Raw genomic sequence first — 27244 nt, 5'->3', positions numbered from 1 at the left:
GAGAGGCTGGTGGTGGGGGTCTTTGGCACTGTCTGCCTTCATCCCTCTCTTGGAATCGTTGACTGAGGAGGTTTTCAGAGAACTACAGAGCTGAGGTTTTTCATGGAATCCCTGGCTTATCACTATTGGCCCTTCAAGTTGATCCAGTTAGGAAAAACTGAAAAGTATTTATCCTCTGAAAGACACACACATCAAGAGCTGGATAATTTTTCTGCATGCTGGAATATGTTGTTGTTTCTGACAGCATCCTTTTATTGGACTGGGATATACTGACTGATGGATCTTGTGTGGCCACAAACCCACACAGTCTCCAAAGGCCTCCGCCTATAGCGTTCACAACATTTTCATTTTCATTCAAGGAAACAGAAATGAGCATGTGGATCTGTGTATTTATGGCAGTTATCGGTGTAGTGTTTTACAAGGCTCCACTCTGGATCACTTTCTTCATTAGAATGGCTGTGTGATATTGCTGTGTCTTGCTGGGATCTCCTCATTAGTTATGTGTTTTGCCTTTCCTACATGGTTTGGTTGACCGAGAAGCACCTTGGCAGTGGTCAACTAGACTAAGATACAGTCAGAAATATAGCCCAGCTTATATCGCTGATTTGGAGACCACCCTGCCTCCCCCAAAGAGATTGAGTGTGATGCAGAACAAGGGGGAGCCTTGCAAAACATAGAGAGTGTGGTCTCAGGCCCTCCAGCTGGAAAGGTCTGCTTTGGGTTGACCCCAACGTCCTGGTGCTGTCTCCAGAGTCTGGCTCCAAGGTTCCAGTTTCTATCCTAGTCTGTCAAGATCTTGGACTAGGCCCTCCAGTTCTGGACGGTCCAGACTGGAACCCATCTAATGAGAGAACAAAATAAATGAGGGGTAAATACTTGTGTTTGCACGTTTATTTTAAATGCTAGTAAAACTAATTGCATGCTCTTTAACCGATTGCTGCCTCCCGCCCGACGAGCATACCTACTCTGGACGGTTCTGACCTAGAATATGTGGAGAATTACAAATACCTAGGTGTCTGGTTAGACTGTAAACTCTCCTTCCAGACTCACATTAAGCATCTCCAATCCAAAATGAAATCTAGAATCTGCTTCCAATTTCGCATCAAAGCCTCCTTCACTCATGCCGCCAAATTTACCCTTGTAAAACTGACTATCCTACCAGTCTTTGACTTCGGCGATGTTATTTACCTGTATCAGGCCCTCACTACATATCCATCGCCAAACCCACTGGCTCCAGGTCATCTATAAGTCTTTGCTAGGTAAAGCCCTTATCTTAGCTCACTGGTCACCATAGCAACACCCGCCCGTAGCACGCGCTCCAGCAGGTATATTGCACTGGTCACCCCAAAGCCAACACTTCCTTTGGCCGCCTTTCCTTCCAGTTCGCTGCTGCCAATGACTGGAACAAATTGCAAAAATCACTGAAACTGGAGTCTTTTATCTCCCTCTCTAACTTTAAGCATCAGCTGTCTCAGCAGCTTACCGATCACTGTACATGTACACAGCCAATCTGTAAATAGCACAACGTCATCCCAATATTATTACTCACCCTCTTGCTCTTTTGCACCCCAGTATCTCTACTTGCACATCATCATCTACACATCTATCACTCCAGTATTAATGCTAAATTGTAATTATTTTTGCCTCTAGGGCCTATTTATTGCCAACCTCCCTACTTTTCTACATTTGCACACACTGTACATAGATTTGTCTATTTTTCTTTTCTTTTGTTTTATTTACCACGTTTGTTTATGTGTAACACTGTTTGTTTTTTTGTCGCACTGCTTTGCTTTATCTTGGCAAGGTCGCAGTTCAAAATGAGAACTTGTTCTCAACTGGCCTACCTGGTTAAATAAAGGTTAAAATAAAAAGAACGCATGCTAACACCTCTCAGTGTGTAAAAAGGGCTGAGTGCGTAGGCGTGCATTCTGCATTCACAAGTACATTCTGAGGAGTCTGTATCACAAAGATTCCACACATAAGTAGTAATCGGTACTACTAGGGCTACTATTGAGAATAGTTCTGCCTTCCGCAGTCACGTTACCACCCATTTCCATACACAGTAAGTAAACACAACATTCAAGAAGATTCCAATATGATAGGCTAGACTACCTTAGTTTTGGGTAGTACAGCACTTTTAACCTTTGTCGCAGCCGGCCCGCCAGTGAGGGTATATATCTTTGGATGTCAACTGTGCACACATGAGCATGGGCTGTGAGCTATGAGCTCACTCAGCGCATCAGTAAAGTACAGTAGCCCTATAAAATAATAACATTCAAAATGTGGTCTGCCCTGAAGTCGATAGACCTCAGAGCAGTGTTCAGGTCCAAGAAAGGCTCAGGTTCAGTAACCTCAAATGACTAACGCGGGCAGGTCCCCTTTTGCTGTGTAAGTGTTTCCCTCTTGTTGGAACCTCGATGTGTTAATCACCTTAGCTCTCACAGTTTCCTAAAACTTCCACCAAGCCACAATTGGGTATGATTCACTGTAAAACACATAGGCCTAATTCTTCTTTTCAGAGTAAGGAAATAACCCGCTGAAAAAATCCAGCAAGGGAAGGTGATCACAGCTTTTTGCGTGACTCTGAAACCTGATAGATGTTTATTTGGTGTAAATTGTGTAGTTTGTGTGATGACTTCTATCAAATGAAATTTGCATACCACATAACTCAAATCCAGCACAGTATCTATCCTCTTAGGGTCCTACTAGGGGGAAATGTGAATAGCTTCTGAAATAAAAAATGTTCCCTTCAACAGAACTGATTCCATCTTAAGAGAGAGTAATCCCTTGCTTGAATTATTCCAACATACTCCCCAGGGCACCTTCATTAAAATCACTGACTGGTTGAAATAAGAGAAAACAAAACAATTTAGTGTTTGAATTACTCTTTCAAGCACAATATTTGTTGTCAATTATAATTTAGCTTGTGCAATTTAACCTATGGTTAAAACATATTTATTGGCTGTTGTTTGCAAATGTTAGGTTTTGCCTTCTCCAGATTAATTTGTAAATGTATGTACCATGGTGTGTTTTGTTGGGTATGTTTAATAAAATAGGTAAAATACAAAATCTGCAATCAAAGTTGGAAGAGAAGAACCAATCATATCAGGGTTGGTTGTCATAAGATTTACACTTTCACTTTGCAAAAATATATCCCTATATCTTACGATTTCAAAAACTGAGGAAGACAAATCTTAACATAAAAAAATATAAAAGACTAAACAGTGCACTTCTTCTGAGTAAAACCAAACCACTTAGTAATAGCTGTTAATTTATTCATAATAAACCATGAATAATTTGCCAGTTTTACTACTTGGACTCCCAAGTAGTAAAACTGGCAAATAAGTGAATATGCAGAATTTATCAAGGCACTAAGCAAATTTGGCACCATTTTCACAAAAGGAATGCTGTTCAGTCAGTGGTGATCCAAATGATAAAAAAGATTAGGCTATGTCATAAAACAAAAAAAGCTATTTTTAGAGTAAAGTCACTGCTTGGCCTACAAGTATGTGAGCCAAATGGAAGTATGGCTGCCAAATTGAGGCATGTTTGAAAGATGGGTCTATTCTTTGGCAAATATTTTGTCCACCTCAGAGCTGGCTGGGTAAATATAGTTTACCATTGGCCAACATAATGCAAAATGATCAGTGTGTCAGTTATTGATGATTGTGAGAACTCAACATGCAATGTTGAGGGAAATGAAAGGTTTATATCGCTCCCTGAAAAAAATAACAAACTAGCGAGCATCTAGAGATTAAATTACAGGGACATTAGTTAAATTTGTGCAAAAACAATAACATTAACAAGATAATGAAAAGATCTGAAATATATTTTACTCAAAAAAACCTTATACTCAGAACTCTTTGGGCAGAGGACACAAAGGAGCAGTGCTGGTGTTATACTTACCTTTTTCTTCTTCTTCAAGTTTTAAAGATCACTGACTTTAAGTCAGGGCTGGCTGTGTCTGAAGCACCCAGTAAAACAGCATCGGCCATGGTGAGTGGTGTCTGTTTATGACTAATTTCTAGCTGCAGTCGGAGGGCAGAGAGAGAGAGAGCTTCCTTGTAACAAGGGGGCAATTGTTTGGTGCTGTAGGACAGTGCCATGTGGTTGTCAAGCAAACAAGGTAGTAGTGGAACCTATTAGAGATGGACCATTTAGTATCTGATATTGGCTCTTCACTGCTGGGTATGGCCAACACATGGGCATTTTTATGAGGCATCTGCTGAAGTGAGGAAAAAAGAGTTTGCTTTTGCTGGGTAGTCAAGACCCTAATAACTGCGTAGGCAGGCAGAAAACCAAAATGTTTAATTAGCCTTATTATTATTATTTAATCATGTCTATGTTTATTTACATCTCTGTGTTTTCCCATGTGCCTTATTTCATTGTGAAGAGTCAGTCTTTGAGCTTGGTGAACTCTATTAGACACTTCTCTTGTTGGAGAAATATTGGTGGGTTCTGGGGAGGCCCAATGTTTTCAATTTCAACAAGTTCACTTGGCAAAGAACTCCCTCTTCATAAATGACATGTTTCATTGTATCAACACTACAGTGAAATGATGGTAGTCTTGAAAGGTTTACCACATAGCCATGCTTCCTTTTGAGTGGGCCTATGCAGGAGAAAAGCTGAATACACATTTCCATATGAGCAGACCACATTATAAAATATCTTCATGAGACAGCCCTGCAAGTCACAAGAGAAGGAGTTGTACACTCACAACACAAGTTCAACCATATTAACTAATTGGTTGCCAAAGGGATAACTTAATAATACTCTAATTGCAAAGTCAAATTAGAAGAAAATTTCTTCATGCACATGCCATTATCGGGAACAATTAAAAATAATAAACTAAATTAGGACTGGAAAATTGTTAGACAGTATTTGCACTTACACGCAAGGTACTTTATCAGTGTTGTACATTTGGTTTATTAGTTGAAGGCTACTCAATCCACTCATTTGTTGTATCTTGTCAACAAAACTGTCAAAGAAAAAAATAACATTTTGAATATGAATCATGAACCATACAATGTGCCCCCAATTCGCTTTTTTGGAACAGCCAGTTAAAATAATGTACAGTATAATTAGACATGGTCATTATCGTCGTTATTAAAATAGTAGTTAATAATAGTTAATCATCAATATGGCCAATCCATGCAGGTACTGATGCTGAAAGTGACGCTGATTGGTCAAATGACGTAACACGTTCTCGCGTCTACTTCCTCCTCTCTCGTGGTGAAAATGGCGGAGTACGACCTCACCACCAAAATTGCCCATTTTTTGGACCGACATCTCGTCTTTCCTTTGCTGGAATTCCTTTCTGTCAAAGAGGTAAATGCGTGTGTCATGTTAAGTTGTACCCACAATCTAAGTTTTCGGTATAAGTGTGTAAATAACCCATGTAAATAATGTAAACGCCACGTGCGTGAAAGAGTCACCCATGAATTTTGGGCCTCGCTTGCTAGCAAGCTATATTGGTTATTTAGTAAACGCTATGTTGACGTTAGTTTGCTGTATATTAACGTATTCTATGACCTTAACTTCAGCACACTTGCTAACGTTAGCTAATTAAAAAAAACCTAGGCTGACAATAGTTAGCTAACGTTAACCGGCACTGGCGGCTGCTGCTAATTTAATTAAGCTAACGTTAGTTATCTGGCTAGCCTAGTGAACAAACATTTGCTACGTTCATTGAGCTTTTGTTTTTCAACATTTACTATCTGCTGATCTTGGTAACATGACTCCTAGATGCTAGCGAGATCATCGTCTCGATGTATATAACTATACTAGTGTGTCCTTGTCAACTAGGTAACGCGTTAACTGTTATTGTTGTTAGTTAGCTAGCTTGAAAGGTTGATGACTAGTTGACTATAAACACTAAGTATGCATTTAAAGTAACGTTACCACAAGGCAATACCATAAATTCACGATGTCCAGAGCTTACCCATGACGTTTCACAACGATTGAAGTGAATAAAGGGCCATCCACATCAAGGTCCATAACTAAAAATGATACACAACTCGAAACCTTGGCGAGCATATCCACACCAGCGGTAGGCTGGAAAATAGAACGAGTCAAAATTCACCAAAGGCTGAAAAATGGCAAAATAACTTTGGCTAAGCTGGAACACCAGCGTGAGTCCATAGCAAATAAATGGAATCGAACGTTTTTGATTCGAGTGACGCTTAGAATTCCATTTAGCCTATGCCCTTTTTATTTTACCACCAGTCTGTTCTTAGGACTAAACTGAAAAAGAACTTGTGTAGAAAGTGAACATCAGCACCTCAAGTGTGATTATGTCTGCATTGTTTATTTTATTTAAACTTTTGTTGGACTTGCCTAATTAAATAATCGTATTTAAAATGATGGCCTACCAAAGACAAAAGGCCTCCTGCCGGGGTCTGGGATTAAAAAAATAAATATATATATATATATATATATGCATCACATCAAGAGACAACACCACCATAGAGAGACCTGAGATGACAACATGGCAAGGCAACAACACATGACAACACAAAATGGTAGCGGCACAAAATACACAACATGGTAGCGGCACAAAATACGGTACAAACATTATTGGGCACAGACAACAGCACAAAGGGCAAGAAGGTAGAGACCACAACACATAACGAGGAAGTAAGAAAGACATGGCTATTTCTGTTCTAGCAATCAGTGACTGCAGAGTACGGTGCCCAGCCTCACATAATTAGAAAGGAGAGATGTTTAAATGTGTTTTAAAATGGTGTACAATTTGTAAAAATCAAAATATACACTTTGCGGGATACTTGGCTAAATAAACAGACATACCTATATTTCCCTTCAAGAAACAATGGGATGACCTCAGAGTTCCAGGGGTCCTTTTTTGTTTACATTTAAACTATACCTACATGGGCAGGTCTCATTGCCAACAATAGCAAAGCAGGCCTTGTGACGTAGAACAATAGGCTGGGAATAGAACGCTCGGAAGGCGAGTTGGTGCCATGGTGCTCAATAGAACTAATAAGAGCAGGCAGGGTGAAAAATGCCCCAAAATAAGGCCTGTGATTGCTTCAAAGCTATGACATTTGTTAATATTATGAAACGCTGCATGCCTTTTAATAAGGTGTTCACACCCTGAAGCACTGGATGGTCTTGTGTTTTTATTGTCCGTAGTGACAACTGCACATAATACTTCAATGTACATGTAATATAGAAACTCATATTTTAAATTTAGTAATTCAAAAATAAATGCTGTTTAGCCACTTGTGGTTTGCAATTGAATTCCATTTTTCTAATGGTTGTCAATTTGTTTGGCTCTTTTTCGCTATGCTCATGTCTGACCTGTGCGACAGTTCATTTGGCCTAGGACTGTTTTACATTTAGCAAGAGCAAGCCCACTTCACGCAAGGAAAAAGCTATTAGGCCTAGCATAAACAATAATACTTGTATTTTTTTAATCCCATAGTTTTTCCTGGGATTTCATGTGAAGGGGAATGGTGGAGAGGCTTGAATAGCCTACTGCTCACGGAAACAGCTGGGAGAGAGGCTAGTGATGTGTAGCCGAAGTAAGAAGCTAGATATTAGGCCATTCGTTAAATGCGTAAATAGGTTTAAATATTTACCCGTCAAAGTGCAAGAGAAATAAAGTTGACCGAATAGGAAATGGCAGATCTGTGCATTTAACCAGTCCCGGACGCAACCTGGTTAAATGCACAGATCTGCCATTTCCTAGTCGGTTAACTTTCCCTTGCACTTTGACGGGTAAATATTTAAACCTATTTACTTAGCTAACGAATGGCCTAATATCTAGCTTCTTACTTCGGCTACACATCTCAAGCCTCTCCACCATTCATTCTCGGACACTCAAAGCTCCTATTGATTAGGCCTACTTTTTTAGAAAATACAATTATTCTACCTAGGCTACAACAACACAGTGGAATGTATTATCAAGTGAATTCACAATTGTCTAGGACTGTAAACTGCAATGATGTAGGCCAATTTGAATAACCACTCAAACATACTGTTTTGAATAGTTAATTACAAAATAACTGCCTACAGCCAAGGCCTGATTATGCAACCATTTGGATCAGTTATGGGTTTGTTCTCCACAGTTTAAAGGAATACTTAATGTTTTTGGCAATGATGTCCTTTACCTACTTCCCCAGAGTCAGGTGAACTCATGGATATCATTTTTGGATTTAATGAAGTCTATGGGTATCTGCTAGCATGGTTCCTTCGTACTGGACACAGAGACAATGGTTTTCACCAGCCAAATCCCATAGTTGGAACTTAAAGGTCCAGAAATGTACGTCACCAGGCCTTCACTCACACTTTCTCCTTTCAAACTCCCCTATTCTACATTCAGCAAGCTGGAATCACTCCTAGATAGGCTAGTAGTAAATATGATGGTCAAATTAAGTATACTGCAATAGATAGTTGTCTAGCTTTTCTGGATGTATCTGAGTAAAGATGGGATTTCCTTTGGAAAATATTGCCTTCTGTTTGTCGCGGCTCATCGTTCTCCCAAGTTTTACTACAATTAATGTGGCCACAAATATGCTCACATGCTCAGATATTCAGGAAAGCTAATCCTGTGCTTTGCCTTAAGGTAAAGGTAAATTATCTATTCTCCGGGCAGCCTCGCGCAGCTAGAACCAAGAACACTTCAATAGAACATTTATTGTCATTGTTTTATCGTTGGGGAAAATCGCTCTGAAAGTGATCCAAACGGTAGCTCTTGACATCATTCTCTGCTCTTTTTGTTGTTATTGTGTTAAACTCTTCTGTGAATTAGAATTATAACAAAAAATTATATAATTATGGTCCTTGGTGTGGACTGCTCTTAAGTTATCATTTTTAGTCAAAGTATGAGGTATTTGGACTTGGAAGTCGGAAATCCGAGAAGTAGGGTTATTTTATGATTTTTGTTTTCTGTGTTTCCCCTATGACGTGCTATAATTTCAGTCCTTTTCTTTTCGCGTGGATTTATTTGAATACTACCACCCACCGGCATGGCATTGTTTTTATTAATCAGAAACGCCTGCAAAGTTCTTACTCTTCGCAAGTTGCAACTGAGCAAAAATGCTTTTTGAAGTAGCATACACTTGACTGCCTAAGAGATGGAGCAAACTAAAAAGGCGTGCAAACTTGTTGGGTAATTTATGCTGGTCTGTATTCCCCCAAAATGTATGACCATTTTATAAATGTGATATGATTGAATTTTACAGCCCTGCTTCCAAGATGAATGGTTTTTCCCGCTAAAGTATTGATTCACCACATTGATTGGTGCAGCTTAACCACAAGTGTCTATTCTCTAATGAACAGGCACCTGCAAAATACAATTCAAGGAACATATATATATCTGTTTTGTTGTGCTGTTACATTTGTATTGGTGTTTCGTGTCCAATGCGCTCAAGGTGTTAGATGTCATTTGCGACGTGCATCAGCAGTCATTGTCACCTATATCATTTCACTTCCCCCTGTGAGAAACCATGTGATGACTTTGCTTTGCTGTACAGTAACCAACCTACCCAGAGTCTCACCATGTGCGGTATAATGTTTTTAAAAAAAGTGTCTTGTGAAAGATGCGAAGAGAATAACAATTGCTGGTGAAGTCAAAGATACTGTTTTCCATCTGTAGCGAGGTTTTCAGCCTAGCCAGCTGGCTAATCTTTTGAATACGATTAAATAAATGAGCAACAGAACGTTAGCTATCTAGATAAGATTAGCAGGATGTCTAGTGAAGGTTAGCATGCTAGCTAGCTACAAGAGCAGTTGTCAGTTCTGTATTTGTTCATGTTTCTCCACTCCACGTGGAAATCACCACAGCGCTATTTTCCAGCTCCAATTCGTGAATATGTACATGTATCTTGTATCATTCTTCGGCGGTGTAACCAAAACAAGCATTTAGGGCAGGAATTCTGTCAAAATGAGGGCGGCATTGCCCTCTGCTGGGCGACGTTAACAACCAGGCGTCCATTACAGCTAAACATGTTTTCTAACTTCGTTAGTCAGGTTAGAAGATGAACTCCTTACATCTATCATTGTCAGCAGTTTTCTTAAACTGGGTCATCAAAGTTAAGGATTTGAAACTGTATATTCCAAAATAACCCAATATCCCACCCTTTTAACCGTTTCCTCTTTCAGATCTACAATGAGAAAGAACTGCTTCATGGAAAATTGGATCTGCTTAGTGAGACCAACATGGTGGACTTTGCCATGGATGTACACAAAAACCTCTTCCCTGAGAAAGAGATCCCCGCCAGTAAGTAGACTGCACACTGCTTGGTCTACCTCCTAATTTTTTTTGTTAAAGAAACCTGTACAGTGATATGGGTTATGCATGGTTCAGTATTGTTTACACTTATTGATGGAACAATCACAAGATGGCGGCAGAACTGATTGCACACCATCCCCCCTTCACATTTTACAGTCATGACTAATACAATCCTCACTGTCCCAAAAACATCTTTAAACAGTCATCTTTAATGTTTCATTTAATGGTATTTGTGGGTATTGCTTGGTCAAAGCCTCTAATGGTTGCTCTGTCCATGTGAAGCCCTAAAAGAGAAGAGGATCACTGTGGTGGCTCAGCTGAAGCAGCTGCAGGGTGAGACCGAGCCCATTGTGAAGATGTTTGAGGACCCAGAGACCACTAAACAGATGCAGTCAACCAGGTGAGTTAGAACCTCCTTTCCCACCACTTGACTGATGGATGTTTTGGGTGTCATTTGCATTTTATAGATGGTCCATCATTGCCTTTTTTTTTTCAATTCTTGAGGTCCCAGAGTAGTGTTCTCTGTCCGAAGATTCTCTAACTTTGCATGCTTAAGGGATGAAGTTCAAGTGCCATTTAATTGAGATGATGGTAATAAAAAAAACAAAAATGGTATGCCTACATTTTGCATACAAGTATTTCCCTAGTGACTTTCTTAAACTCAGACTCGGCAGACGAGGAGACCGATGCACAATGCTGCGGTGAATGTTTAGAACATTTGGTCTCTGACTTTGCCGTGATTAAAATAGTTTGGTTAAACTCGTGTCCTCGTTCTTTACTTGGCTTCTTGGCAGGAGTAAGTTCAGTTCATCAAAGGACACTTCTCATCCACTTGCCAATCTAGAATTATTTGTTAAAGGTTTGGGTTTAAAACATGTTTATCAAATCAGGCATTTATACTGACCATTATGCCATAGTAATGGGAGTTTTGAAGCCTTGTGAATTTGACGTAACTTTTTGGAGTGCACTCTGTTTTACTGCTATTTTCTATTCAGATTTCCGTTTGAGTAATCTCTGTGGGCAGGATCATGTTTCTCTTCTTATGCGGAGTTTCGTTTTGATACCATTGGATTTGTAAAACAGTACAAGACATGTCCCGGATCACCAAAAAACTCTTCACAAAACCAAAAGGGCAAGCCATTTTAGTGTACTGAGCAAATATCTGCTAAAGTTACTCTGGATGCGGTAGTGTGTTTTTGATGTAATCTTGGATTTATATAGTGGATCATGCCTGACCGGAAATGGCAGAGGTTCAATATTTAGATCCCCTAGTCCTATCTTTTTGGGATAATACTGTGTGATAATATTTTGTGTTGGAGAGAGACTGTCTTTTTAGATTCATTTTATGCCATCATGCCTCATAGGCCTGCCTTCAACTTAATATCTCTAAGAAGTAAATCCAATATAGTTTAGGCCTCGCCAATAAATGCTTAAAATTGTCATTCACTCTCTGGATTATTTTTGCAATGTTTCTGATCCATGTTCATAGGTTGAGGAAATTAAACAATTCTATTGATTTTGAGTTTCTCAACTTCCATAGCTTCTTTGCTCTTTTTGGTGCAGACGGTGGTGGTAGTAATGCAATGCTGTCTACCTTTTTTTGAAGGGGTATTCAAGGCGCAATGTAGACCTTTACATTTGGATATGTGGATTATCTTGCCGTTATTCCTGTGGGGACTGTTGCTTGAAAGGCAGTTGTGGGTGTGAGAACCTGGGGCAGGTCTTGGTGAAGGCTGTTAAGGTGACCATATTACCACCACACCAGTGGTCGTGAAGGCAGTCGCATTCCACCTGACTGCTTAGTCACGGTAGTTACGCTTTTCCAAGTGCTGATTCTGCTGGTGGTCATTAGTAGCCTACCAAACTTGCTAATTGTCTGGTACTCGGCGATCTATTGCCCCTCTAATCACTCTTACATCAATGCAAATCTAATAAAACACTTAATGAGAGCTCATATTGGGCAACATTTCTTTAGGCTATGCAATTGCGTGAGGACAGTGATGGGCTCAATTAAAATAAAAAAGATTCCCATCAGCTTTCTATAGCTGATGGGAATGGGAAATACATAGATGAGATATATTTTTGTTTTATCCTGCACGTTTCCAGAAAATTGATTTATCACCCACCTAAGTAAAAACAAATTTCACCTTACTTGCCTCGTTGAATAAAAAATAATTTATATGTAAATACACGATTAAATCAAGAATAGTATGATCAGGCATGAAACGATGCATGCTTTTGTTGGACTTTTTTCAAATCCTGGTCGCACACCTCATGTAGCTTAGCCCGTAGGCTTATGTTTTGATAAGGTTTTTATCATAACTAAAGTGGCCAAATAACTTAAAATTAAGCACATTAATATGCTTTACAATAGATGTAGAGCCTAACTGGCATACATATGCAGTGAGTGAGTTTCAAGGCGGGAGAGATCATTTTCACCATTAAAAATTAACTTGAAAAATAAATAAAAGCATTAAATGCGTAATCGCAGTTAGTCACTTGGTAATGTTGTTAATGGCACATTAGCGGTTATCGCCTACTTCATGACATTATTAAGTGCTTGTCCAATTGTTAATGAGACAAGTGTGTAGAGCCTACACAAAAAAACTAAGCAGAGCTCATACCGTTCATGTAACTTTTTCAAGTCATCAATGGTTGTGTCATGCAGCCTTAGAATGTATTAAAAATCCTTGTGTGCATCACAACTAAAGTTACAGAAATAACTCTTAAGCATGTAGGATTCTGTTTCTTTGTTAACCCGACTAGCCGCATGTGCGCACTCCCTTAAATTGTTTGCAGAAAATATCCTTTCTATTTTTTTCCAATTGTATTCCTCATACTATAAAATAATGCAGTGGAATTCACAACCATATGGCATAGCCATATCTGTACCTAACATAAGGACAACTCAGAGTATGCTATTCTGTTCTTTTGAATTAGACCTCATTTTAGACCTGTATAAATTAAATAATATATTGTGAAAATGGAGGCTATATTACATGTAATTATTCAACTTTTTAAATTGTAGATGTTCCAAAGGTCTGCATTAGTGGCTTGTAGGATGCTAAATGTGTATGTTAATTAAGTCAATTACTGTGAGACCAGCAGTTACTTGCTTCACAATTACTGACTGACAATTTCGTAACCGCCGCAGCCCTACTAAAGACTATGTAATCCACATGGAGAGATTGAGAACTTGGATTAATCACTGGGGACAGGTCAGGACTGTGATCCCGCAGTGCTCATCGGAGATACATTCCTCTCTACAGGGAAGCTGTAGAGTCACCCAGGAGCTACCGAAGTCACTGTCCTTCATTAGTTTCTAGGCAGGAGATGGTGAGAACTGACAAAACTACATGTATATAGCGTACAGGGAGACATTTAACTGTTTCCCGATGAACTGAAAAGAAAGCAAAGTGAAATGTTATCCCGGAGTCCACCGTTCATTCACATTGACTCTAGTTCGGGTGTTTATCTTAACTTAGCAACTTGCATCAAGAAATTAACTGAGTGACTAGATCTGCAGTAATCACAGAATTCTCAACTTCTCCCATCGTTATATCGTCTCACTCATTTCCATTCTGGCTCTCTACACACGTGTGCATGCCTTGCACACAAGCTCTTGATTACTGAAATGACAGTCTCATTAAAAAAAAGATAAGTAAAACGTTTGTAGGCAAGCAATATTGCCTGCCAAAATCACAATAGATTTATCACAAATTCAGAATGGACTGACCGATTTGGAGCTGCTTCCACCACCATGCTTCATCCAAGTTTCCTCCAGACATGATGCTCAGTGTTCAATCTTGGTTTCATCAGACCAGAGAATCTTGTTTCTCATGGTCTGAGTCATTTTTGTGCCTTTTGGCAAACTCCAAGCGGGCTGTCATGTCTTTTACTGAAGTGTGGCTTCCATCTGGGCACTCTACCAAAGGCCTGATTGGTGAAGTGCTACAGAGATGGTTGTCCTTCTGGAAAAGTCTCCCATCTCCACAGAGGAACTCTGGAGCTCTGTCAGAGTGACCATTGGGGTCTTGGTCACCTCCCTGACCAAGGCCCTTCTACCCTGATTGCTCAGTTTGCCTGGGCACTCAGCTGAAAAGTCTTGGTTGGATCCAATTTTCTTCCTTTCATGAATGGAGGCCATTCTTCTTGGGGATCTTCAATGTAGCAGAATTTTTTTGTGTTTTTTTGTATCATTTCTCAAATCTGTGCCTCAACACAATCCTGTCTCTAAGCTTTACGGACAATTCCTTGAACCTCATGGCATGTTTTTTTTTATCTGACTTGCAATGTCAACTGTGTGACCTTTTGTATAGACAGGTGTGTGCTTTTTCAAATAATTTCCGATTTTTTATTTTATTTTATTTTTTCTTCTTTTACCACGGACTTGAATCAAGTTGTAGAAACAGCTCAAGGATGATCTGTGGAAAAAGGATACACCTGAGCTCAATTCCTAGTTTCATAGTAAAGGTTCTGAATACTTGTATTCAAATTAAAACCAAAATATCTTATTTACGTAAGTATTCAGACCCCTTGACTTTTTCCACATTTTGTTTCATTAAACCTAAAACCGGTTTAGACATGTATTCAAATTGAAACAAATGCCTTGTTTACATATTTGCAAAATTGTCTAAACCTATGTGGGCACCCCTTCAATTGAGTGGATTTGGTTAGTTCAGCCACACCTGTTGCTTACAGGTGTATAATATCGAGCACACACCCATGCAATCTCCATAGCCAAACATTGGCAGTAGAATGACCTTACAAAAGAGCTCTGTGACTTTCAACGTGGCACCATCATAGGATGCCACCTTTCCAACAAGTCAGTTTGTCAAATTCCTGCCCTGTTGGACCTGCCCTGGTCAACTGTAAGTGCTTTTATTGTGAAGTGGGAACGTCTAGGAGCAACAACTGCTCAGTGGCAAAGTGGTAGGCTGCAGAAACTCACAGAACAGGACTGACAATTGCTGAAGCATGTAAATATCGTTGGTCCTCGGTTGCAACACTCACTACCGAGTTCCAAACGTCCTCTGGAATTCAATACAATAACTGTTAGTCGGTAGCTTCTTGAGGGGTTTCAATGGCTGATCATCCGCACACAAGCCGTGTAAAGCTCGCAGCAATCTGACTGGAGCAGTGGAAATGTGTTCTCTGGAGTGATGAATCGCACTTCACCATTAGGCAGTTTGACGTACGAATCTGGTTTTGGCGGAAGCCACAGAACACTACCTACCCGACTGGTGCCAACTGTAAAGTTAAGTGGAGGAAGTTTTATTTTATTTGATACTCCCAACATTACAGTAAATAATAGCTTTCTAGAAGAATCTGTGTTTCCAACTTCGGGCAAGGCCCTTTCCTGTGTCAGCACGACAAAGCGAGGCCCACACAGAAATGGTTTGTCGATTGGTGTGAAGAATTTTGACTGGCCTGCACAGTGCACGGACCTTAACCCCATCAAACCTTTCGGATGAATTGGAAAGCCAACTGCAAACCTGGCCTATTCGCCCAACATCAGTGCCCGACCTCACTAATGCTCGTGGCTGAATGGAAGCAAGTCCCCAACATCTAGTGGAAAGCCTGACCAGAAGAGTGGTGGCTGTTATAGCAGCAAAAGGGCGACAAACTCCATATATGCTTGTGACTTTGGAATGAGATCTTTGTCGAGCAGGCGTCCACTTACTTATGGTCATGTAGTGTTTTAAAAAATTTGGCAAGTGACTAATCTAAGGCTAATCTTTATGCCTCTATTTTGACATGAACAGTGTTTTCATTTGAATGTAAAAAATATTTATTTGGCAAGTGACTAATCTAAGGCTGCAATTCTACTTTTAAGTGAGATTGATACCCCCACCTAAATGTTGGACCTTGACAGTTTAATGGTGTCAGTGTTGAAGATGAATGTTGTAAACAACCTGTAAATGTTCACACACAATAAAAGTGTGATCAGCTCAAACTGTTTTGAAAATGAAAGTCCCTTGATTTGCCTGGACTGCTACAGTCCAGAAATGGAAAAATTATACCTGAATGGGGCTCAACACTTTACCTGCATCCGCCAACTGGTTACTTTAACGAAACAAGGCCACTAACTGTGACTCTTTCTCTTTCAGGGATGGACAGGCCCTTTTTAACTATCTGGCGGAGAAACACAGCGTAAGTTTGGACCACTTTGCTTACGTCTCAATTCTAAGCTGCATTTCCCATGACTCCTGTGTGAACCCGCTGTTTCGGGAACGGGGGGCCCAAACAGGGAGACGTAATGACTTCCCAAAACCGTAACTCATTTTTGGGGGTTTTACGGCTTGCAGAAAATTCTGTGGACATTTTACAGTCTGTGGTGAATTGTTAAGAATAGATGGAACAGCTCGGGACACATGGGTCTGGGCGCAAGAATGCCTCAGTCTATAATTGGTGTGACACTTTATACACCCCCCTCCCCTGGCATCCCTCTGACCTGCACCCTGTCCTCAGTGCACCTCCACAGCCCGTAGGCCACTCGGCTGTGGGAAAGGGCGGTCTCCCTCCGCATCTCAGCGGCTAGCAACCACTGCCTGTCAAAGCCACACTGCATCTGTGAGACTGGACTCTGTTTCCAAACTGACGTCAGTGCGTTGTGATGTCAGGAGTTAGCAGGAGTATACCGTTTAGGGCTCCATTCAGAGAGATTCCACCCCCAAAATGGACAGTTATTGTTTTTACGGTTTCATTCACTAATCTCCCCCCTTCTGTGCCCCTATGGACATTTCCCAACATGCTGTTCCCCTACCCCTGCCACCTAACGGTCATTTATCATTACTACAGTTGTGTACTGAACATAAAGAAACACAATATGCAACAATTTAAAAGATTTTACTGAGTTAGTTAATTTAAGGAAATAAGTACATTGAAATAAATAAATTGGGTCCTAATCTATGGATTTCATTGACTGGGAATACAGATATGCATCTGTTGGTCACAGATACCTTGAATATGGTAGGGGAGTGTTGTCCTACTCTTAATTCAGTGACTGTGTGATGTTGCTGGATATTGGCTTGAACTGGAACACGTTTTACATTTCGTTCCAGAGCATCCCAAACATGCTCAATGGGTGATATGTCTGGTGGAGGAACTGGGACATTTCCACCTTCCAGGAATTGTGTACAGATTCTTGCAACACGGGGCTGTGCATTATCATGCTGAAACATGAGGTGATGGCAGAGTGACGGGCATGGTAATGGGCCTCAGGATCTCGTCACAGTATCTCTCTGCATTGAAATTGCTATCGATCGAATGCAATTGTTGTCCGTAGCTTATCCCTGCCCATATCATAACCCCACTACAAACATGGGGCACACTGTTGACATCAGCAAACCACTCGCCCACATGACGCCATGCATGTGGTCTGTGGTTGAGGCCAGTTGGACGACCTGACGAATCAAATCAATTTGTCACATACGTTGAATAAATCAGGTGCAGACCTTAGTTAAAAGCTTACTTAAGTCATGGTTACACTTGCAATGGCTCACATTCTTGACATGAATGGGAATTTCCTTCTATGGATTATGGTTGAGGTTGTCAGTCAGCGTTTTGCAATTGTCAAAATACGATCACGCGACAAACTTAGTTTGGAAAGCAAATGCTGTCCATTACTAAATGTGTAAATTGATAGGTAGTAACTTTTTTGACACAAAGCATTTTTTAATAAAACATTTAATCAGTTTTGTCCCTCAATTGATGGGGCTGATGACTCTTTGTGAGAGGGAGTGTATCTGATTTCATTGTTCCTCAATTGGTGGCTCAGACACTAGATTGAGGATAAATGGACTTGGCTTTGCGTTAGCCTCCCCCGGAGCAGTTTAGTTCTGAAGGTGTTGTACTCAGAAATTTACTTGGCTAAAAGGTGAGCCACTTTTGTGGTACCAGTTATCCCAAGTGGAAGTCAGACCAAAGTTGACTCATCTTATTCGTAGTATAGGGCTCAGGTCCGTATTTACATTTAAGTCATTTAGCAGACGCTCTTATCCAGAGCGACTTACAAATTGGTGCATTCACCTTATGACATCCAGTGGAACAGCCACTTTTTACATTTACATTTAAGTCATTTAGCATCTTAAATCAAATTTGCATTCACCTTATGACATCCAGTGGAACAACCACTTTACAATAGTGCATCTAAATATTTTAAGGGGGGTGAGAAGGATTACTTTATCCTATCCTAGGTATTCCTTAAAGAGGTGGGGTTTCAGGTGTCTCCGGAAGGTGGTGATTGACTCCGCTGTCCTGGCGTCGTGAGGGAGTTTGTTCCACCATTGGGGAGCCAGAGCAGCGAACAGTTTTGACTGAGCTGAGCGGGAACTGTACTTCCTCAGTGGTAGGGAGGCGAGCAGGCCAGAGGTGGATGAACGCAGTGCCCTTATTTGGGTGTAGGGCCTGATCAGAGCCTGGAGGTACTGAGGTGCCGTTCCCCTCACAGCTCTTTGTTGTTGAAGGCTTTTCCCAAATAGCCACAGGTGACAACTTACATTTCAAAGTAAATAGGCCCACATGTGGTAATGCAGCATTCTGTATGGGATGTTGACATGAAGCTACGTGTATATATCATTTCCACACTTAAATTGCTCAAGGGCACAACAGCAGGTTAACGGTATCTAGGATGATACCAGTAAACCTCTGGTTGACCGCACACTCCTCACCATATTTTCCCATCTGAGCAGGGATTTGAACCGGCAACCCTCCCACTTCTGTAACTGGTCTAGGCAGAAGCTAATGGGAATCCATAATAAATACAGATACAAACTGCTAGGCTACCTGCTGACCCCATTGATCAGTGATGGTAATCAAACAGAATGGGCTCTGAAATCATAGATTATTCTAAAATTGCCCTCCTTACTCCAGCCACTCTAGTGTGGTCTGGCATTGACTGGATATAACATCATGGCTGCGAGAAAGCTGACAATATAGTCATCAAATAAACAATTGCTTGTCTATGCTCTGAATAGTTATCGAGCGACACCATTGATCAGCCCTCTTCTCTTCCAGTTCCGTCAGGAGTACCTGGACACTCTGTACAGATATGCCAAGTTCCAGTATGAGTGTGGAAACTACTCTGGGGCTGCCGAGTACCTCTACTTCTTCCGTGTCCTGGTAAGTCAAGTTGCCCTCATTTCAGTGTACTCTTATCAAATATCAAACTGGCAACTGGCAAGATGTTCACAGCAAGTTAATAGATCTAGAGACTTTATTTTATTTAGATTATTATGGATTTGTACCCTTGTAACTTCATCAGTAGTTTTCTGAATGAAAACTGGACCACTCAAAAGTTGACATTATTGGGCAGTGCTTTATATTAGCAAGCTCTTTCAGGGCAAACAGTTAGACGATGATTGAAGCTTCATTAAGAAGTATTAGCTTCTCAGGAACGACTCCCATTTTGTGCGTTAATCACTGTCATTATATGATTTTTCCAGCACTGCACAGTGCCAAACCCCATCAATTATGACCAGTGTACATCCACTTAACATGCCATTTTTTAGAATTAGACACTTCGTTGATGTATACTTTTTTGGCTCAATGCATTTTGTTATGAAAAATGGATTTTCCTACTTCACTGCTCGGTTATTTGGCCAGGGTTCTTTAATTCTTCAAGGGGCTAGCACAAGAGGAAGGAACACCCTCAGTAATTGCATGTGAAAAGCTTCCGTCATTCGCTCCATTCAATTCTCTACACATCTTCAGTATTCGGATGAGCTGATATTGAAGGACAAGGGTAGGATTAAATAAATGTTTTACTGTGCCAAGTGTTCAGCAGCAGACTTCATAATCTGTCTTTAGTCATCTTGGGGGAGGGGGGGCTGCTGCTGCGGTGGACGACGTATTGATTTGAAGCCAGATATCTCCTTGTCAGGCATCAGAGTGCTTATGAGTTACGTAACATGTTCTGGTGGTCTTAGAGAAAGTCATATGCACTCAAATAAAGAATTGACTGTCACTGAGCGAACAGGTTTACTAAACAAAGAACTAGCCAACCACTTAGGCTATACATTTGCAAAGTCCACTCATTTACTCCTATCTTGTTTGAATTAATCAAATTAGGGATGTACGTTATAAGTTTTGTAGCCAATTTAGTTCCACTAAATTATGCAATTTAACGGACTGAGCTTGACCGTTCAAATATATTTTCGGTTAACCATTAACATCCCTAGTTTTGAATGTTGCACATTATTCCATTGCGTTTCTCGGCCTGTACGGCTAAAATTTGAGTCATGGAGGAGGGCTTGGATTAAATAATTTTCAGCAGCAGTGAAATACTTTGGAAATCAGATAATAGCAAAGAGGGTTCGGGCGGGGGGTAATTACAGTTCACTGAAAGTACTGGCAGTATTCTCGTTACACATGCGTACTTCTTATTTCCTCTATAAACAAAGGGATCATTGCTCTTGTGTTAGTGGCTTTTCTCCCGCTGCCCTCAGAAATCAGTGAAAGATGAACTACACAGAATGGCCAAGGTGCAGTTTGACTGTGTGCACTGCTGTATATAGAGTTGGAAGCCTCTTAGGCCTAGAGGGGTAGTAACCTGACTGAGAGGGAAGGCTAGAAAAGTGTTTTGTGTCACAATAGAGTGGTGTAACACTAGATAAGTCCTGGGAATGGACAGCCTGTGACCTCAGTGGAAGGTGCCACCAGATCTTCAGTGCTGCCCTTTTTTTTTGTTAGTCACTCTCCAGGACCAGCGGCTTGTAAGGTGGGTCTGAATGCTTGGCTGACCTTTGGTGCTATCGTTGACTTTAACAAGTTCAGTCTTCAGAAAGCCTCTGCGTCAAACCTCATTTCCAAACAAAAATCATCTGTTGGCCAATGAGGTTAATTTGCACTGTAGTAGCACCAGACCCCAGTAAGTGCTTTTGGTTTGAGGTGTGTGTTTATTTTTCTATGGTCTGACCATGCACCACATCAACTATTGTGTGCCTCCTTTCAGAAGACTGTTTCTTTTTGGGAAAGTTGTTTGCAAATGTGATTAACAAACGCGCCTATGTTTTTGGTGGTAGATTTCGCCATTGTTACTCAAAAGCCACTGTTTACTATTTCATCTCTACTATCAGTGTCCTGTAATTCCTCCCACCAAACAAGCACAACCAGTGTTTCCCAAGTCTTATTCAATTGTTTTAGTTTTGTTAGCATATGTCCTCTTTTGAGCTCTGCGGTATATCAAAGACTTGTGCCAAAGCCAGTCTCGAAAGAATAAAATCTACATTTACATGTTCATCAGAATGACACCCATTACAACTAATTGAATCCCATTTTAATTGACATTTGGTACTCTCCCTCTGTCGTGAAGAAGTCTGACTAGTCATGCTCGTTGGTGATGCTGGTGGCCTCCTGAAAAACAGGCTTTGCGGGGACTTAGCAACGAGCCCTATTCTCTGTAAACAGCTTGATGGTGGCTCTTGATCGGACATAAGCAAAACCCACATTAAAAGCATGCAATTGATGCGCTCCCTCTCTGCATAGTTTATGATTTTTAGCTCAGTCTAAATAAACCCAAATTGCTCAGTTATGTTTTTTTTTGTGGCCCCCAGCCAGGGCAGGCACTTTTACCAGATAGCTGCTGTCTACTCTTGACAATCCAAAGGCTCACATTGCTTTTTCTTTTTACAAATGTCTGTCTTTATACTTAATACCAGCCCCTGTATTTCTCCCCCCTATTGTTGTGGACCTCCCATTTTCTCAGACTGCCCCCGTAAGGTAGAGGTGAGGCTCCATAAGTCATCGAACGTGGGAAAGCCAGTCAATTAAACAGAGGAAGCCAGGCTTGTAAAATCCAGTCCTCGGGTTCTGTTACAGTGTGGCGTAGCGCGAAAAGAGCAACTTATTCATATCATCAGTTAATGCAGGTATTGGATGTTGCGAATAAAGATTGAGTGTCCCGACTGCTCTCCAGCACAGTAAATTTATTGTTGCTGGTCAGTCGGTGAATGTGCCCCGTTTCGCCAACCAACGGAAACTAGGTAACTGCTGGAAAAACCCATGTAGTGAAACTATTGTTGCGTGGCTACTAGTGAATGCCAGGCAGTGTGTAGAAAGCTGCCACAATGACATGGAGGTCTGCTAAACCTAGCAGACAGGGACCTCCAATGCAGAAAAAAAACCTCTTTAGAGATGAAACTACGGCCTTTAAATTGGCAGCATGGTTGGCTTTAAGTTATAATGCTAATCTTATGAGTTCTATTTCTTTTTAACATAATTTAAAGCAATCCCACGTTTTATGATCAAAGAACTCTACTGTTGTGAGTGGATGGATGGCCTTCTGCTCCTCTTTGTGTTTTACTCTAGAAGACTATCTTGCCGTTGACATTCCCCACTTATTTTTTCCTACCAGAATAATTTTCCACCATTTATCATCTTTTATGTAGCAGTTCATTTAAAAGTTAAAAGTTCATTAAAACTTAATGTGTAGCCTAGCAGGTAACCTAGCAGGTAACCTAGCGGTTAGAGCGATGGGCCAGTAACCGGAAGGTCGCTTGTTCGAATACGCGAGCTGACAAGGTGAAAAATCTGTGCCCTTGAGCAAGGCACCATCATTTGCTCCAGGAGTGCCGTACTGCTGCTCTCAATCGCTAAGAGATCCTAGCTGAAATTTGATAGAAATACAAATGTGGTTTCCTTCTACACCCATCCCATGGATAATTTGTATCTCAGTCCACTCCTCTGGCTGTCCGAAAGAAGGGGTGTGGTGGATTGCGTCTAGGTTTCCTTGGACTTACAGCAGACACCCGCCCTCACTTCCAGGTTGACTCTTGTCACTGACTGCGTTTGGTGTTATCATAAGCTACTGTGGGCCAGAGGTTCCCATGAGCCGTAGGGTGGAGGCCAACGTTTGATTAAGCAGCCATAGGGCGGTGCGCAATTGGTCCAGGTTTGGCCGGTGTATGCAGTCATTGTTCTTAACTGGCTTGCCTAGTTACATCAAAAAAATGGTATCTCCTGACCTTTTGATGTCTGTCCCATCAATTTCATATCATACCAATGCATTTAGCTTGTGATAATGGAAGAGTTGTACTAAGACTTTATAGCTAGCATGATTCTACAGGATGTTTTCCTTCTGTGTTAATGGTAGATTATCACAATTATATTTTAACAGGCTTGAAAAGCTGTAGAAGTTATTGAAACATTCCTCTCAAAGACATGCAGTTTGTACAGCAAACCCAAAATTAAGTGTCCTACTGGCACTGTACCAGGCATAGACTTCAAAAAAGCATTTTACCTGGTTTTGAGAAGCTTGATAGCCAATCAGGGACATTTTCCTAAGGGCATTAACAGATTTTGTCTTTGATGCCCCTTTTCAATCAAAGCATCCAAACAGTCATTAATCTAGACTAGACGGATTACCCTGGCTCTGAGAAAATGAACACCTCCCAAATGGTGTCGAGTAAACCCAGGCTGTTGCTGGTCACAGTGCATCTAGGTTTCTGTGGCTGGAGCAGGACATCAGTTGTTGGTGAACTCTGACAGACATTTTGAGAACACTGCCTCTACTGCATGCTTCTCCTTGTAGCCTTGTTGATCAATGCTCTGACGTTGTGCAAAACCACCACCAGAAGTAGTAGCTGCATGCGCACTTCGTTAAAGTCCCTTCAGAGCGGGGCAGAAAGACCAGACACTTTTCAGTAAGAAGGGATTGACCGAAGTTCAATGCAGAGTGAGGAACAGCGATTGGGGGGGGTTTCCCTCAACAATGCTAGATGTGCCCTTCCCTCAATCTACTCTCATATGCGGGTATATCTTCAGTGTTATTTCCAATTGGAACTATTTTACTGCTAAGTTAATTATCCAAACGAGGACAAAGTTATTTCAAAGGAGTGATATCTGGACCCGGAGTTGTGAACTCAAGGTACCTTCAACATTTTATTTTTTAGATAGAATTGTGGAATGGTGATGTCACGGACAAGCTGACCTTTGACCTGCTGCCCCAGAAACATCACAACATCAAGGTGGTATCTTGAACTCAGCATAGCTAAATGAAGTGACACATTCCATTCTTAACTCTAGAGAGGAGGACCAACGCTGAAATGCATCCTTAGTAATGTGTTTTGTCTTCCCAAGGCCGTGTGCCACCCGGCAATTATTTTTATTAAAGAGTTGCAGCATTAAGTAAATGACAGTAACGAAATGTTTTAGCTCTAGCACATTGTACAGAGAAGCTCACATGTGCTTCAAATGTGCTCCTAATTATGGTGGTAGTCTGAAAGGATCGCAGAACATCTGCAATGCAGCGGTTGCTGTATCACGAAGTGCAGCAAATTAGGTTTTTATAAAAAGCTAAACATTCTTTCATGATCCATTTCTCTTTCTGTCAAGCCCCATTCCCTCAAGATGACATAATTTAATCAGTTTATCCAGTATAAATAAAAGTAACTCCACCGAACAGTTTTGCCTGCCAAAGCCAAGCGGCGGTGGCACCAGCCTCTCCTTCACTGACTGTGCCTGTTTGCGAGCACACTGTTTGTAGGCGGAGGCATTTATCAGGATTAGATCTGCCAGTGCCTGGTCATTTTTGCAGGTGGATTGAGTTATGCTGCAGTGAGAGGTGATTCTGTGTGCTTCATGTTCTAACAAGTATGACATGTCTTTTCCCAGGTCCCGGCCACAGACAGGAACGCCCTGAACTCCCTGTGGGGGAAGCTGGCCTCTGAGATCCTGATGCAGAACTGGGAGGCTGCGATGGAAGACCTCACCCGCCTGAGGGAGACTATCGATAACAACGTAAATGCCCCACTTCTCAGAATTTGACACTGCACTTGGATTCCTTTACATAGATTCGACTCCCTTATTGACCGCTTTGGGTTTCAGCAAAGCGCTGTTGCGGCTTGATGCACCCCCCCCCCCACCCTTCAGTCTTGACTCCAGAGGAGTCAACTGCAAATGGAGTGGTAATGTGGATCTAGTTAGATTTTTTTTAAATTTATTGGATAGATAGCTGGGAAGGGTGCAGGGGTGCGGGCTCTGGCTTGGAAGGAAAACGTTTGGAAGGGAACAGAGACCTTAAGTTATTTTTTTTACTTAACTGACTTGCCTAGTTAAATGAAAGGTTAAGAACAAATTCTTCGACTGTTCCTAGACCGTCATTGTGAATAAGAATTTGTTATTAACTGACTACCTTGTTCAGGGGCAGAACGACATATTTTTACCTTGTCAACTCAGGGATTCGATCAAGCAACCTTTCAGTTACTGGCACAACGCTCTAACCACTAGGCTACCTGCCGCCCCTTAGGGTACTCTGAACTTTTTAATTGTCTTACAGTATACTGTGTCACCTCAATCAGAACTAGTAAATAATGACATCTCTCTCCTGTCTAGTCGGTGAGCTCCCCCCTCCAGTCTCTTCAGCAGAGGACCTGGCTGATCCACTGGTCCCTATTTGTCTTCTTTAACCACCCCAAAGGCAGAGACAACATCATTGAGCTCTTCCTGTATCAACCCCAGTAAGTCTTTTCTTCTGACACACTGGAGTTCTTTATTAAAACACTGTTGGCCTATTTAGACCTGATGACTAACCCTGAACATATTGGTCTGTAGAAGCTGCCATCTCTACAGTCCAAGGTACAGTGTCTTCACTGATCCACACTAAACCCTTGAGTGACCCAAGAGGTGATTGTTAAAATGTGGCCTGCTGGCATCCTTGGGTGGGTGGAAAGAAATTATCCCTAAAGAAGAGGCACAGTAGAGGGCTGAACCTTGGGCCCCAGGGTTTGCTGCTGGCCCAGGAGGGACCAAAAGTGGTTCAGCTGGCAGCCGCCTGGGTCAGGTCCTGCTTGATGTGTAGAAAGTAGACTCGTTTTTATTAGACAAACTTGCTTTTGAAAAAGATGCCATTTACTCTTAACTTTTGGAAGGGGGCAGATTCAAAAACCTACTCTAGGTATTTTTTAAAGTGTTTGCAGTCCATTTGTTTTTGTGTGGTCGAGTTACTCGAAGCTGCAAGTTAGTCCACGTGTATTGCAGATCGCAAACTATGCACTGCATAAAATTTACACAATGCACCCCCCGTTCCGATTGCTGGTTGGTGTAATTGAACCAATTTTTGTAGTCATCTGAAAGTATGACATGCCACCATAGCAGATAGGGATGTCTGGTTCTCTTGAGTTTTACTTAAATTAAAAACTAATTCAGATAATAAAGGAAAGGCTGCCCAATAATTAGTTATGTCAAGCTCTCACAAGCATCTGTTCTGGACAAACTTGAGGGAGTTTTATGTGCGTTGCAATTACCCAGTCAAGAAACCACTTATTCCACAGTGAGGCTTGGCCTCATTCCCTCACCCCTTGACCATTACTTCCTTTGGCCGAAGTTGGTGACCAATGGCTTGGCCTTTGTTTAATGTTTGACCTCTGTTAACCCCACAGTCAGCACAAGTTGCACCAGGCCTTCCTATTTAGTGTTATTAAAAACATCATTTCAAGGGCCCTCATTGGGAGCATATTGTCATGCAATGATCTATGATGTAGGTGCAAAGGGGGGAAATTAATACTTTAGTAATGCTATCCAAGCCCTTGCAGTTGGTTCAGAGTTTCACTTGCTTTACATTCAATCATTCCTAGATGGGCAATGAAATTGTAACCTCTCTCGCTACCCTTAATCTCCATCCTCTCCTCACTCACACACTTGCTCGTGCCTGGTCTAAATCGTTTTGATTTTGACACTCATTCTTGATTCAATTCTTGTGAAGCGTCCTCTGCAACCAGTAAAGCGATGTTGCTCCCTCAAATGCCAAAATGATTAGGTCCTGTAAGTGGGGTAGGGCGAATGTTACATTTTCTTTTTTTCCCTCAGCTATTCCCAGATATGACTCTCATGCAGGGTTGCTTGCTATTGGTGACCCCCTGGAGAGAGAGTAGGTGTAAGTTAATCAGGAACAGAGCATGGCTTGTTGTGGTCTGCCACTGAGTCTGACAACTGTAAAGGGAGAGGAAAGAGGGCTTCTCTAACCAGGTTGATGATCGCTCACAGACCAGC

At 41.3% G+C, this 27244-nt stretch overlaps 1 protein-coding gene across 1 annotated transcript in view; it reads left to right on the top strand.

The window, feature by feature from the left end:
• Nucleotides 1-5173: 5173 nt before the first annotated feature.
• LOC124005436 (eukaryotic translation initiation factor 3 subunit E) overlaps nucleotides 5174-27244 on the top strand; it is a 50896-nt gene continuing 28825 nt past the window's right edge. Inside the window, exons 1-7 of the mRNA XM_046314703.1 lie at nucleotides 5174-5328; nucleotides 10126-10243; nucleotides 10538-10655; nucleotides 16366-16408; nucleotides 19274-19378; nucleotides 24869-24994; nucleotides 25589-25713. Of these exons, the coding sequence (XP_046170659.1) occupies nucleotides 5239-5328; nucleotides 10126-10243; nucleotides 10538-10655; nucleotides 16366-16408; nucleotides 19274-19378; nucleotides 24869-24994; nucleotides 25589-25713 (725 nt within the window). The 5' untranslated portion in view covers nucleotides 5174-5238. The remainder of the gene's footprint in view (nucleotides 5329-10125; nucleotides 10244-10537; nucleotides 10656-16365; nucleotides 16409-19273; nucleotides 19379-24868; nucleotides 24995-25588; nucleotides 25714-27244) is intronic.

The sequence above is a fragment of the Oncorhynchus gorbuscha genome, linkage group LG19, assembly GCF_021184085.1.
Source record: "Oncorhynchus gorbuscha isolate QuinsamMale2020 ecotype Even-year linkage group LG19, OgorEven_v1.0, whole genome shotgun sequence".
NCBI classification, from domain to species: Eukaryota; Metazoa; Chordata; class Actinopteri; order Salmoniformes; family Salmonidae; genus Oncorhynchus; species Oncorhynchus gorbuscha.
This window is presented reverse-complemented; position numbering and strand designations above follow the sequence as displayed.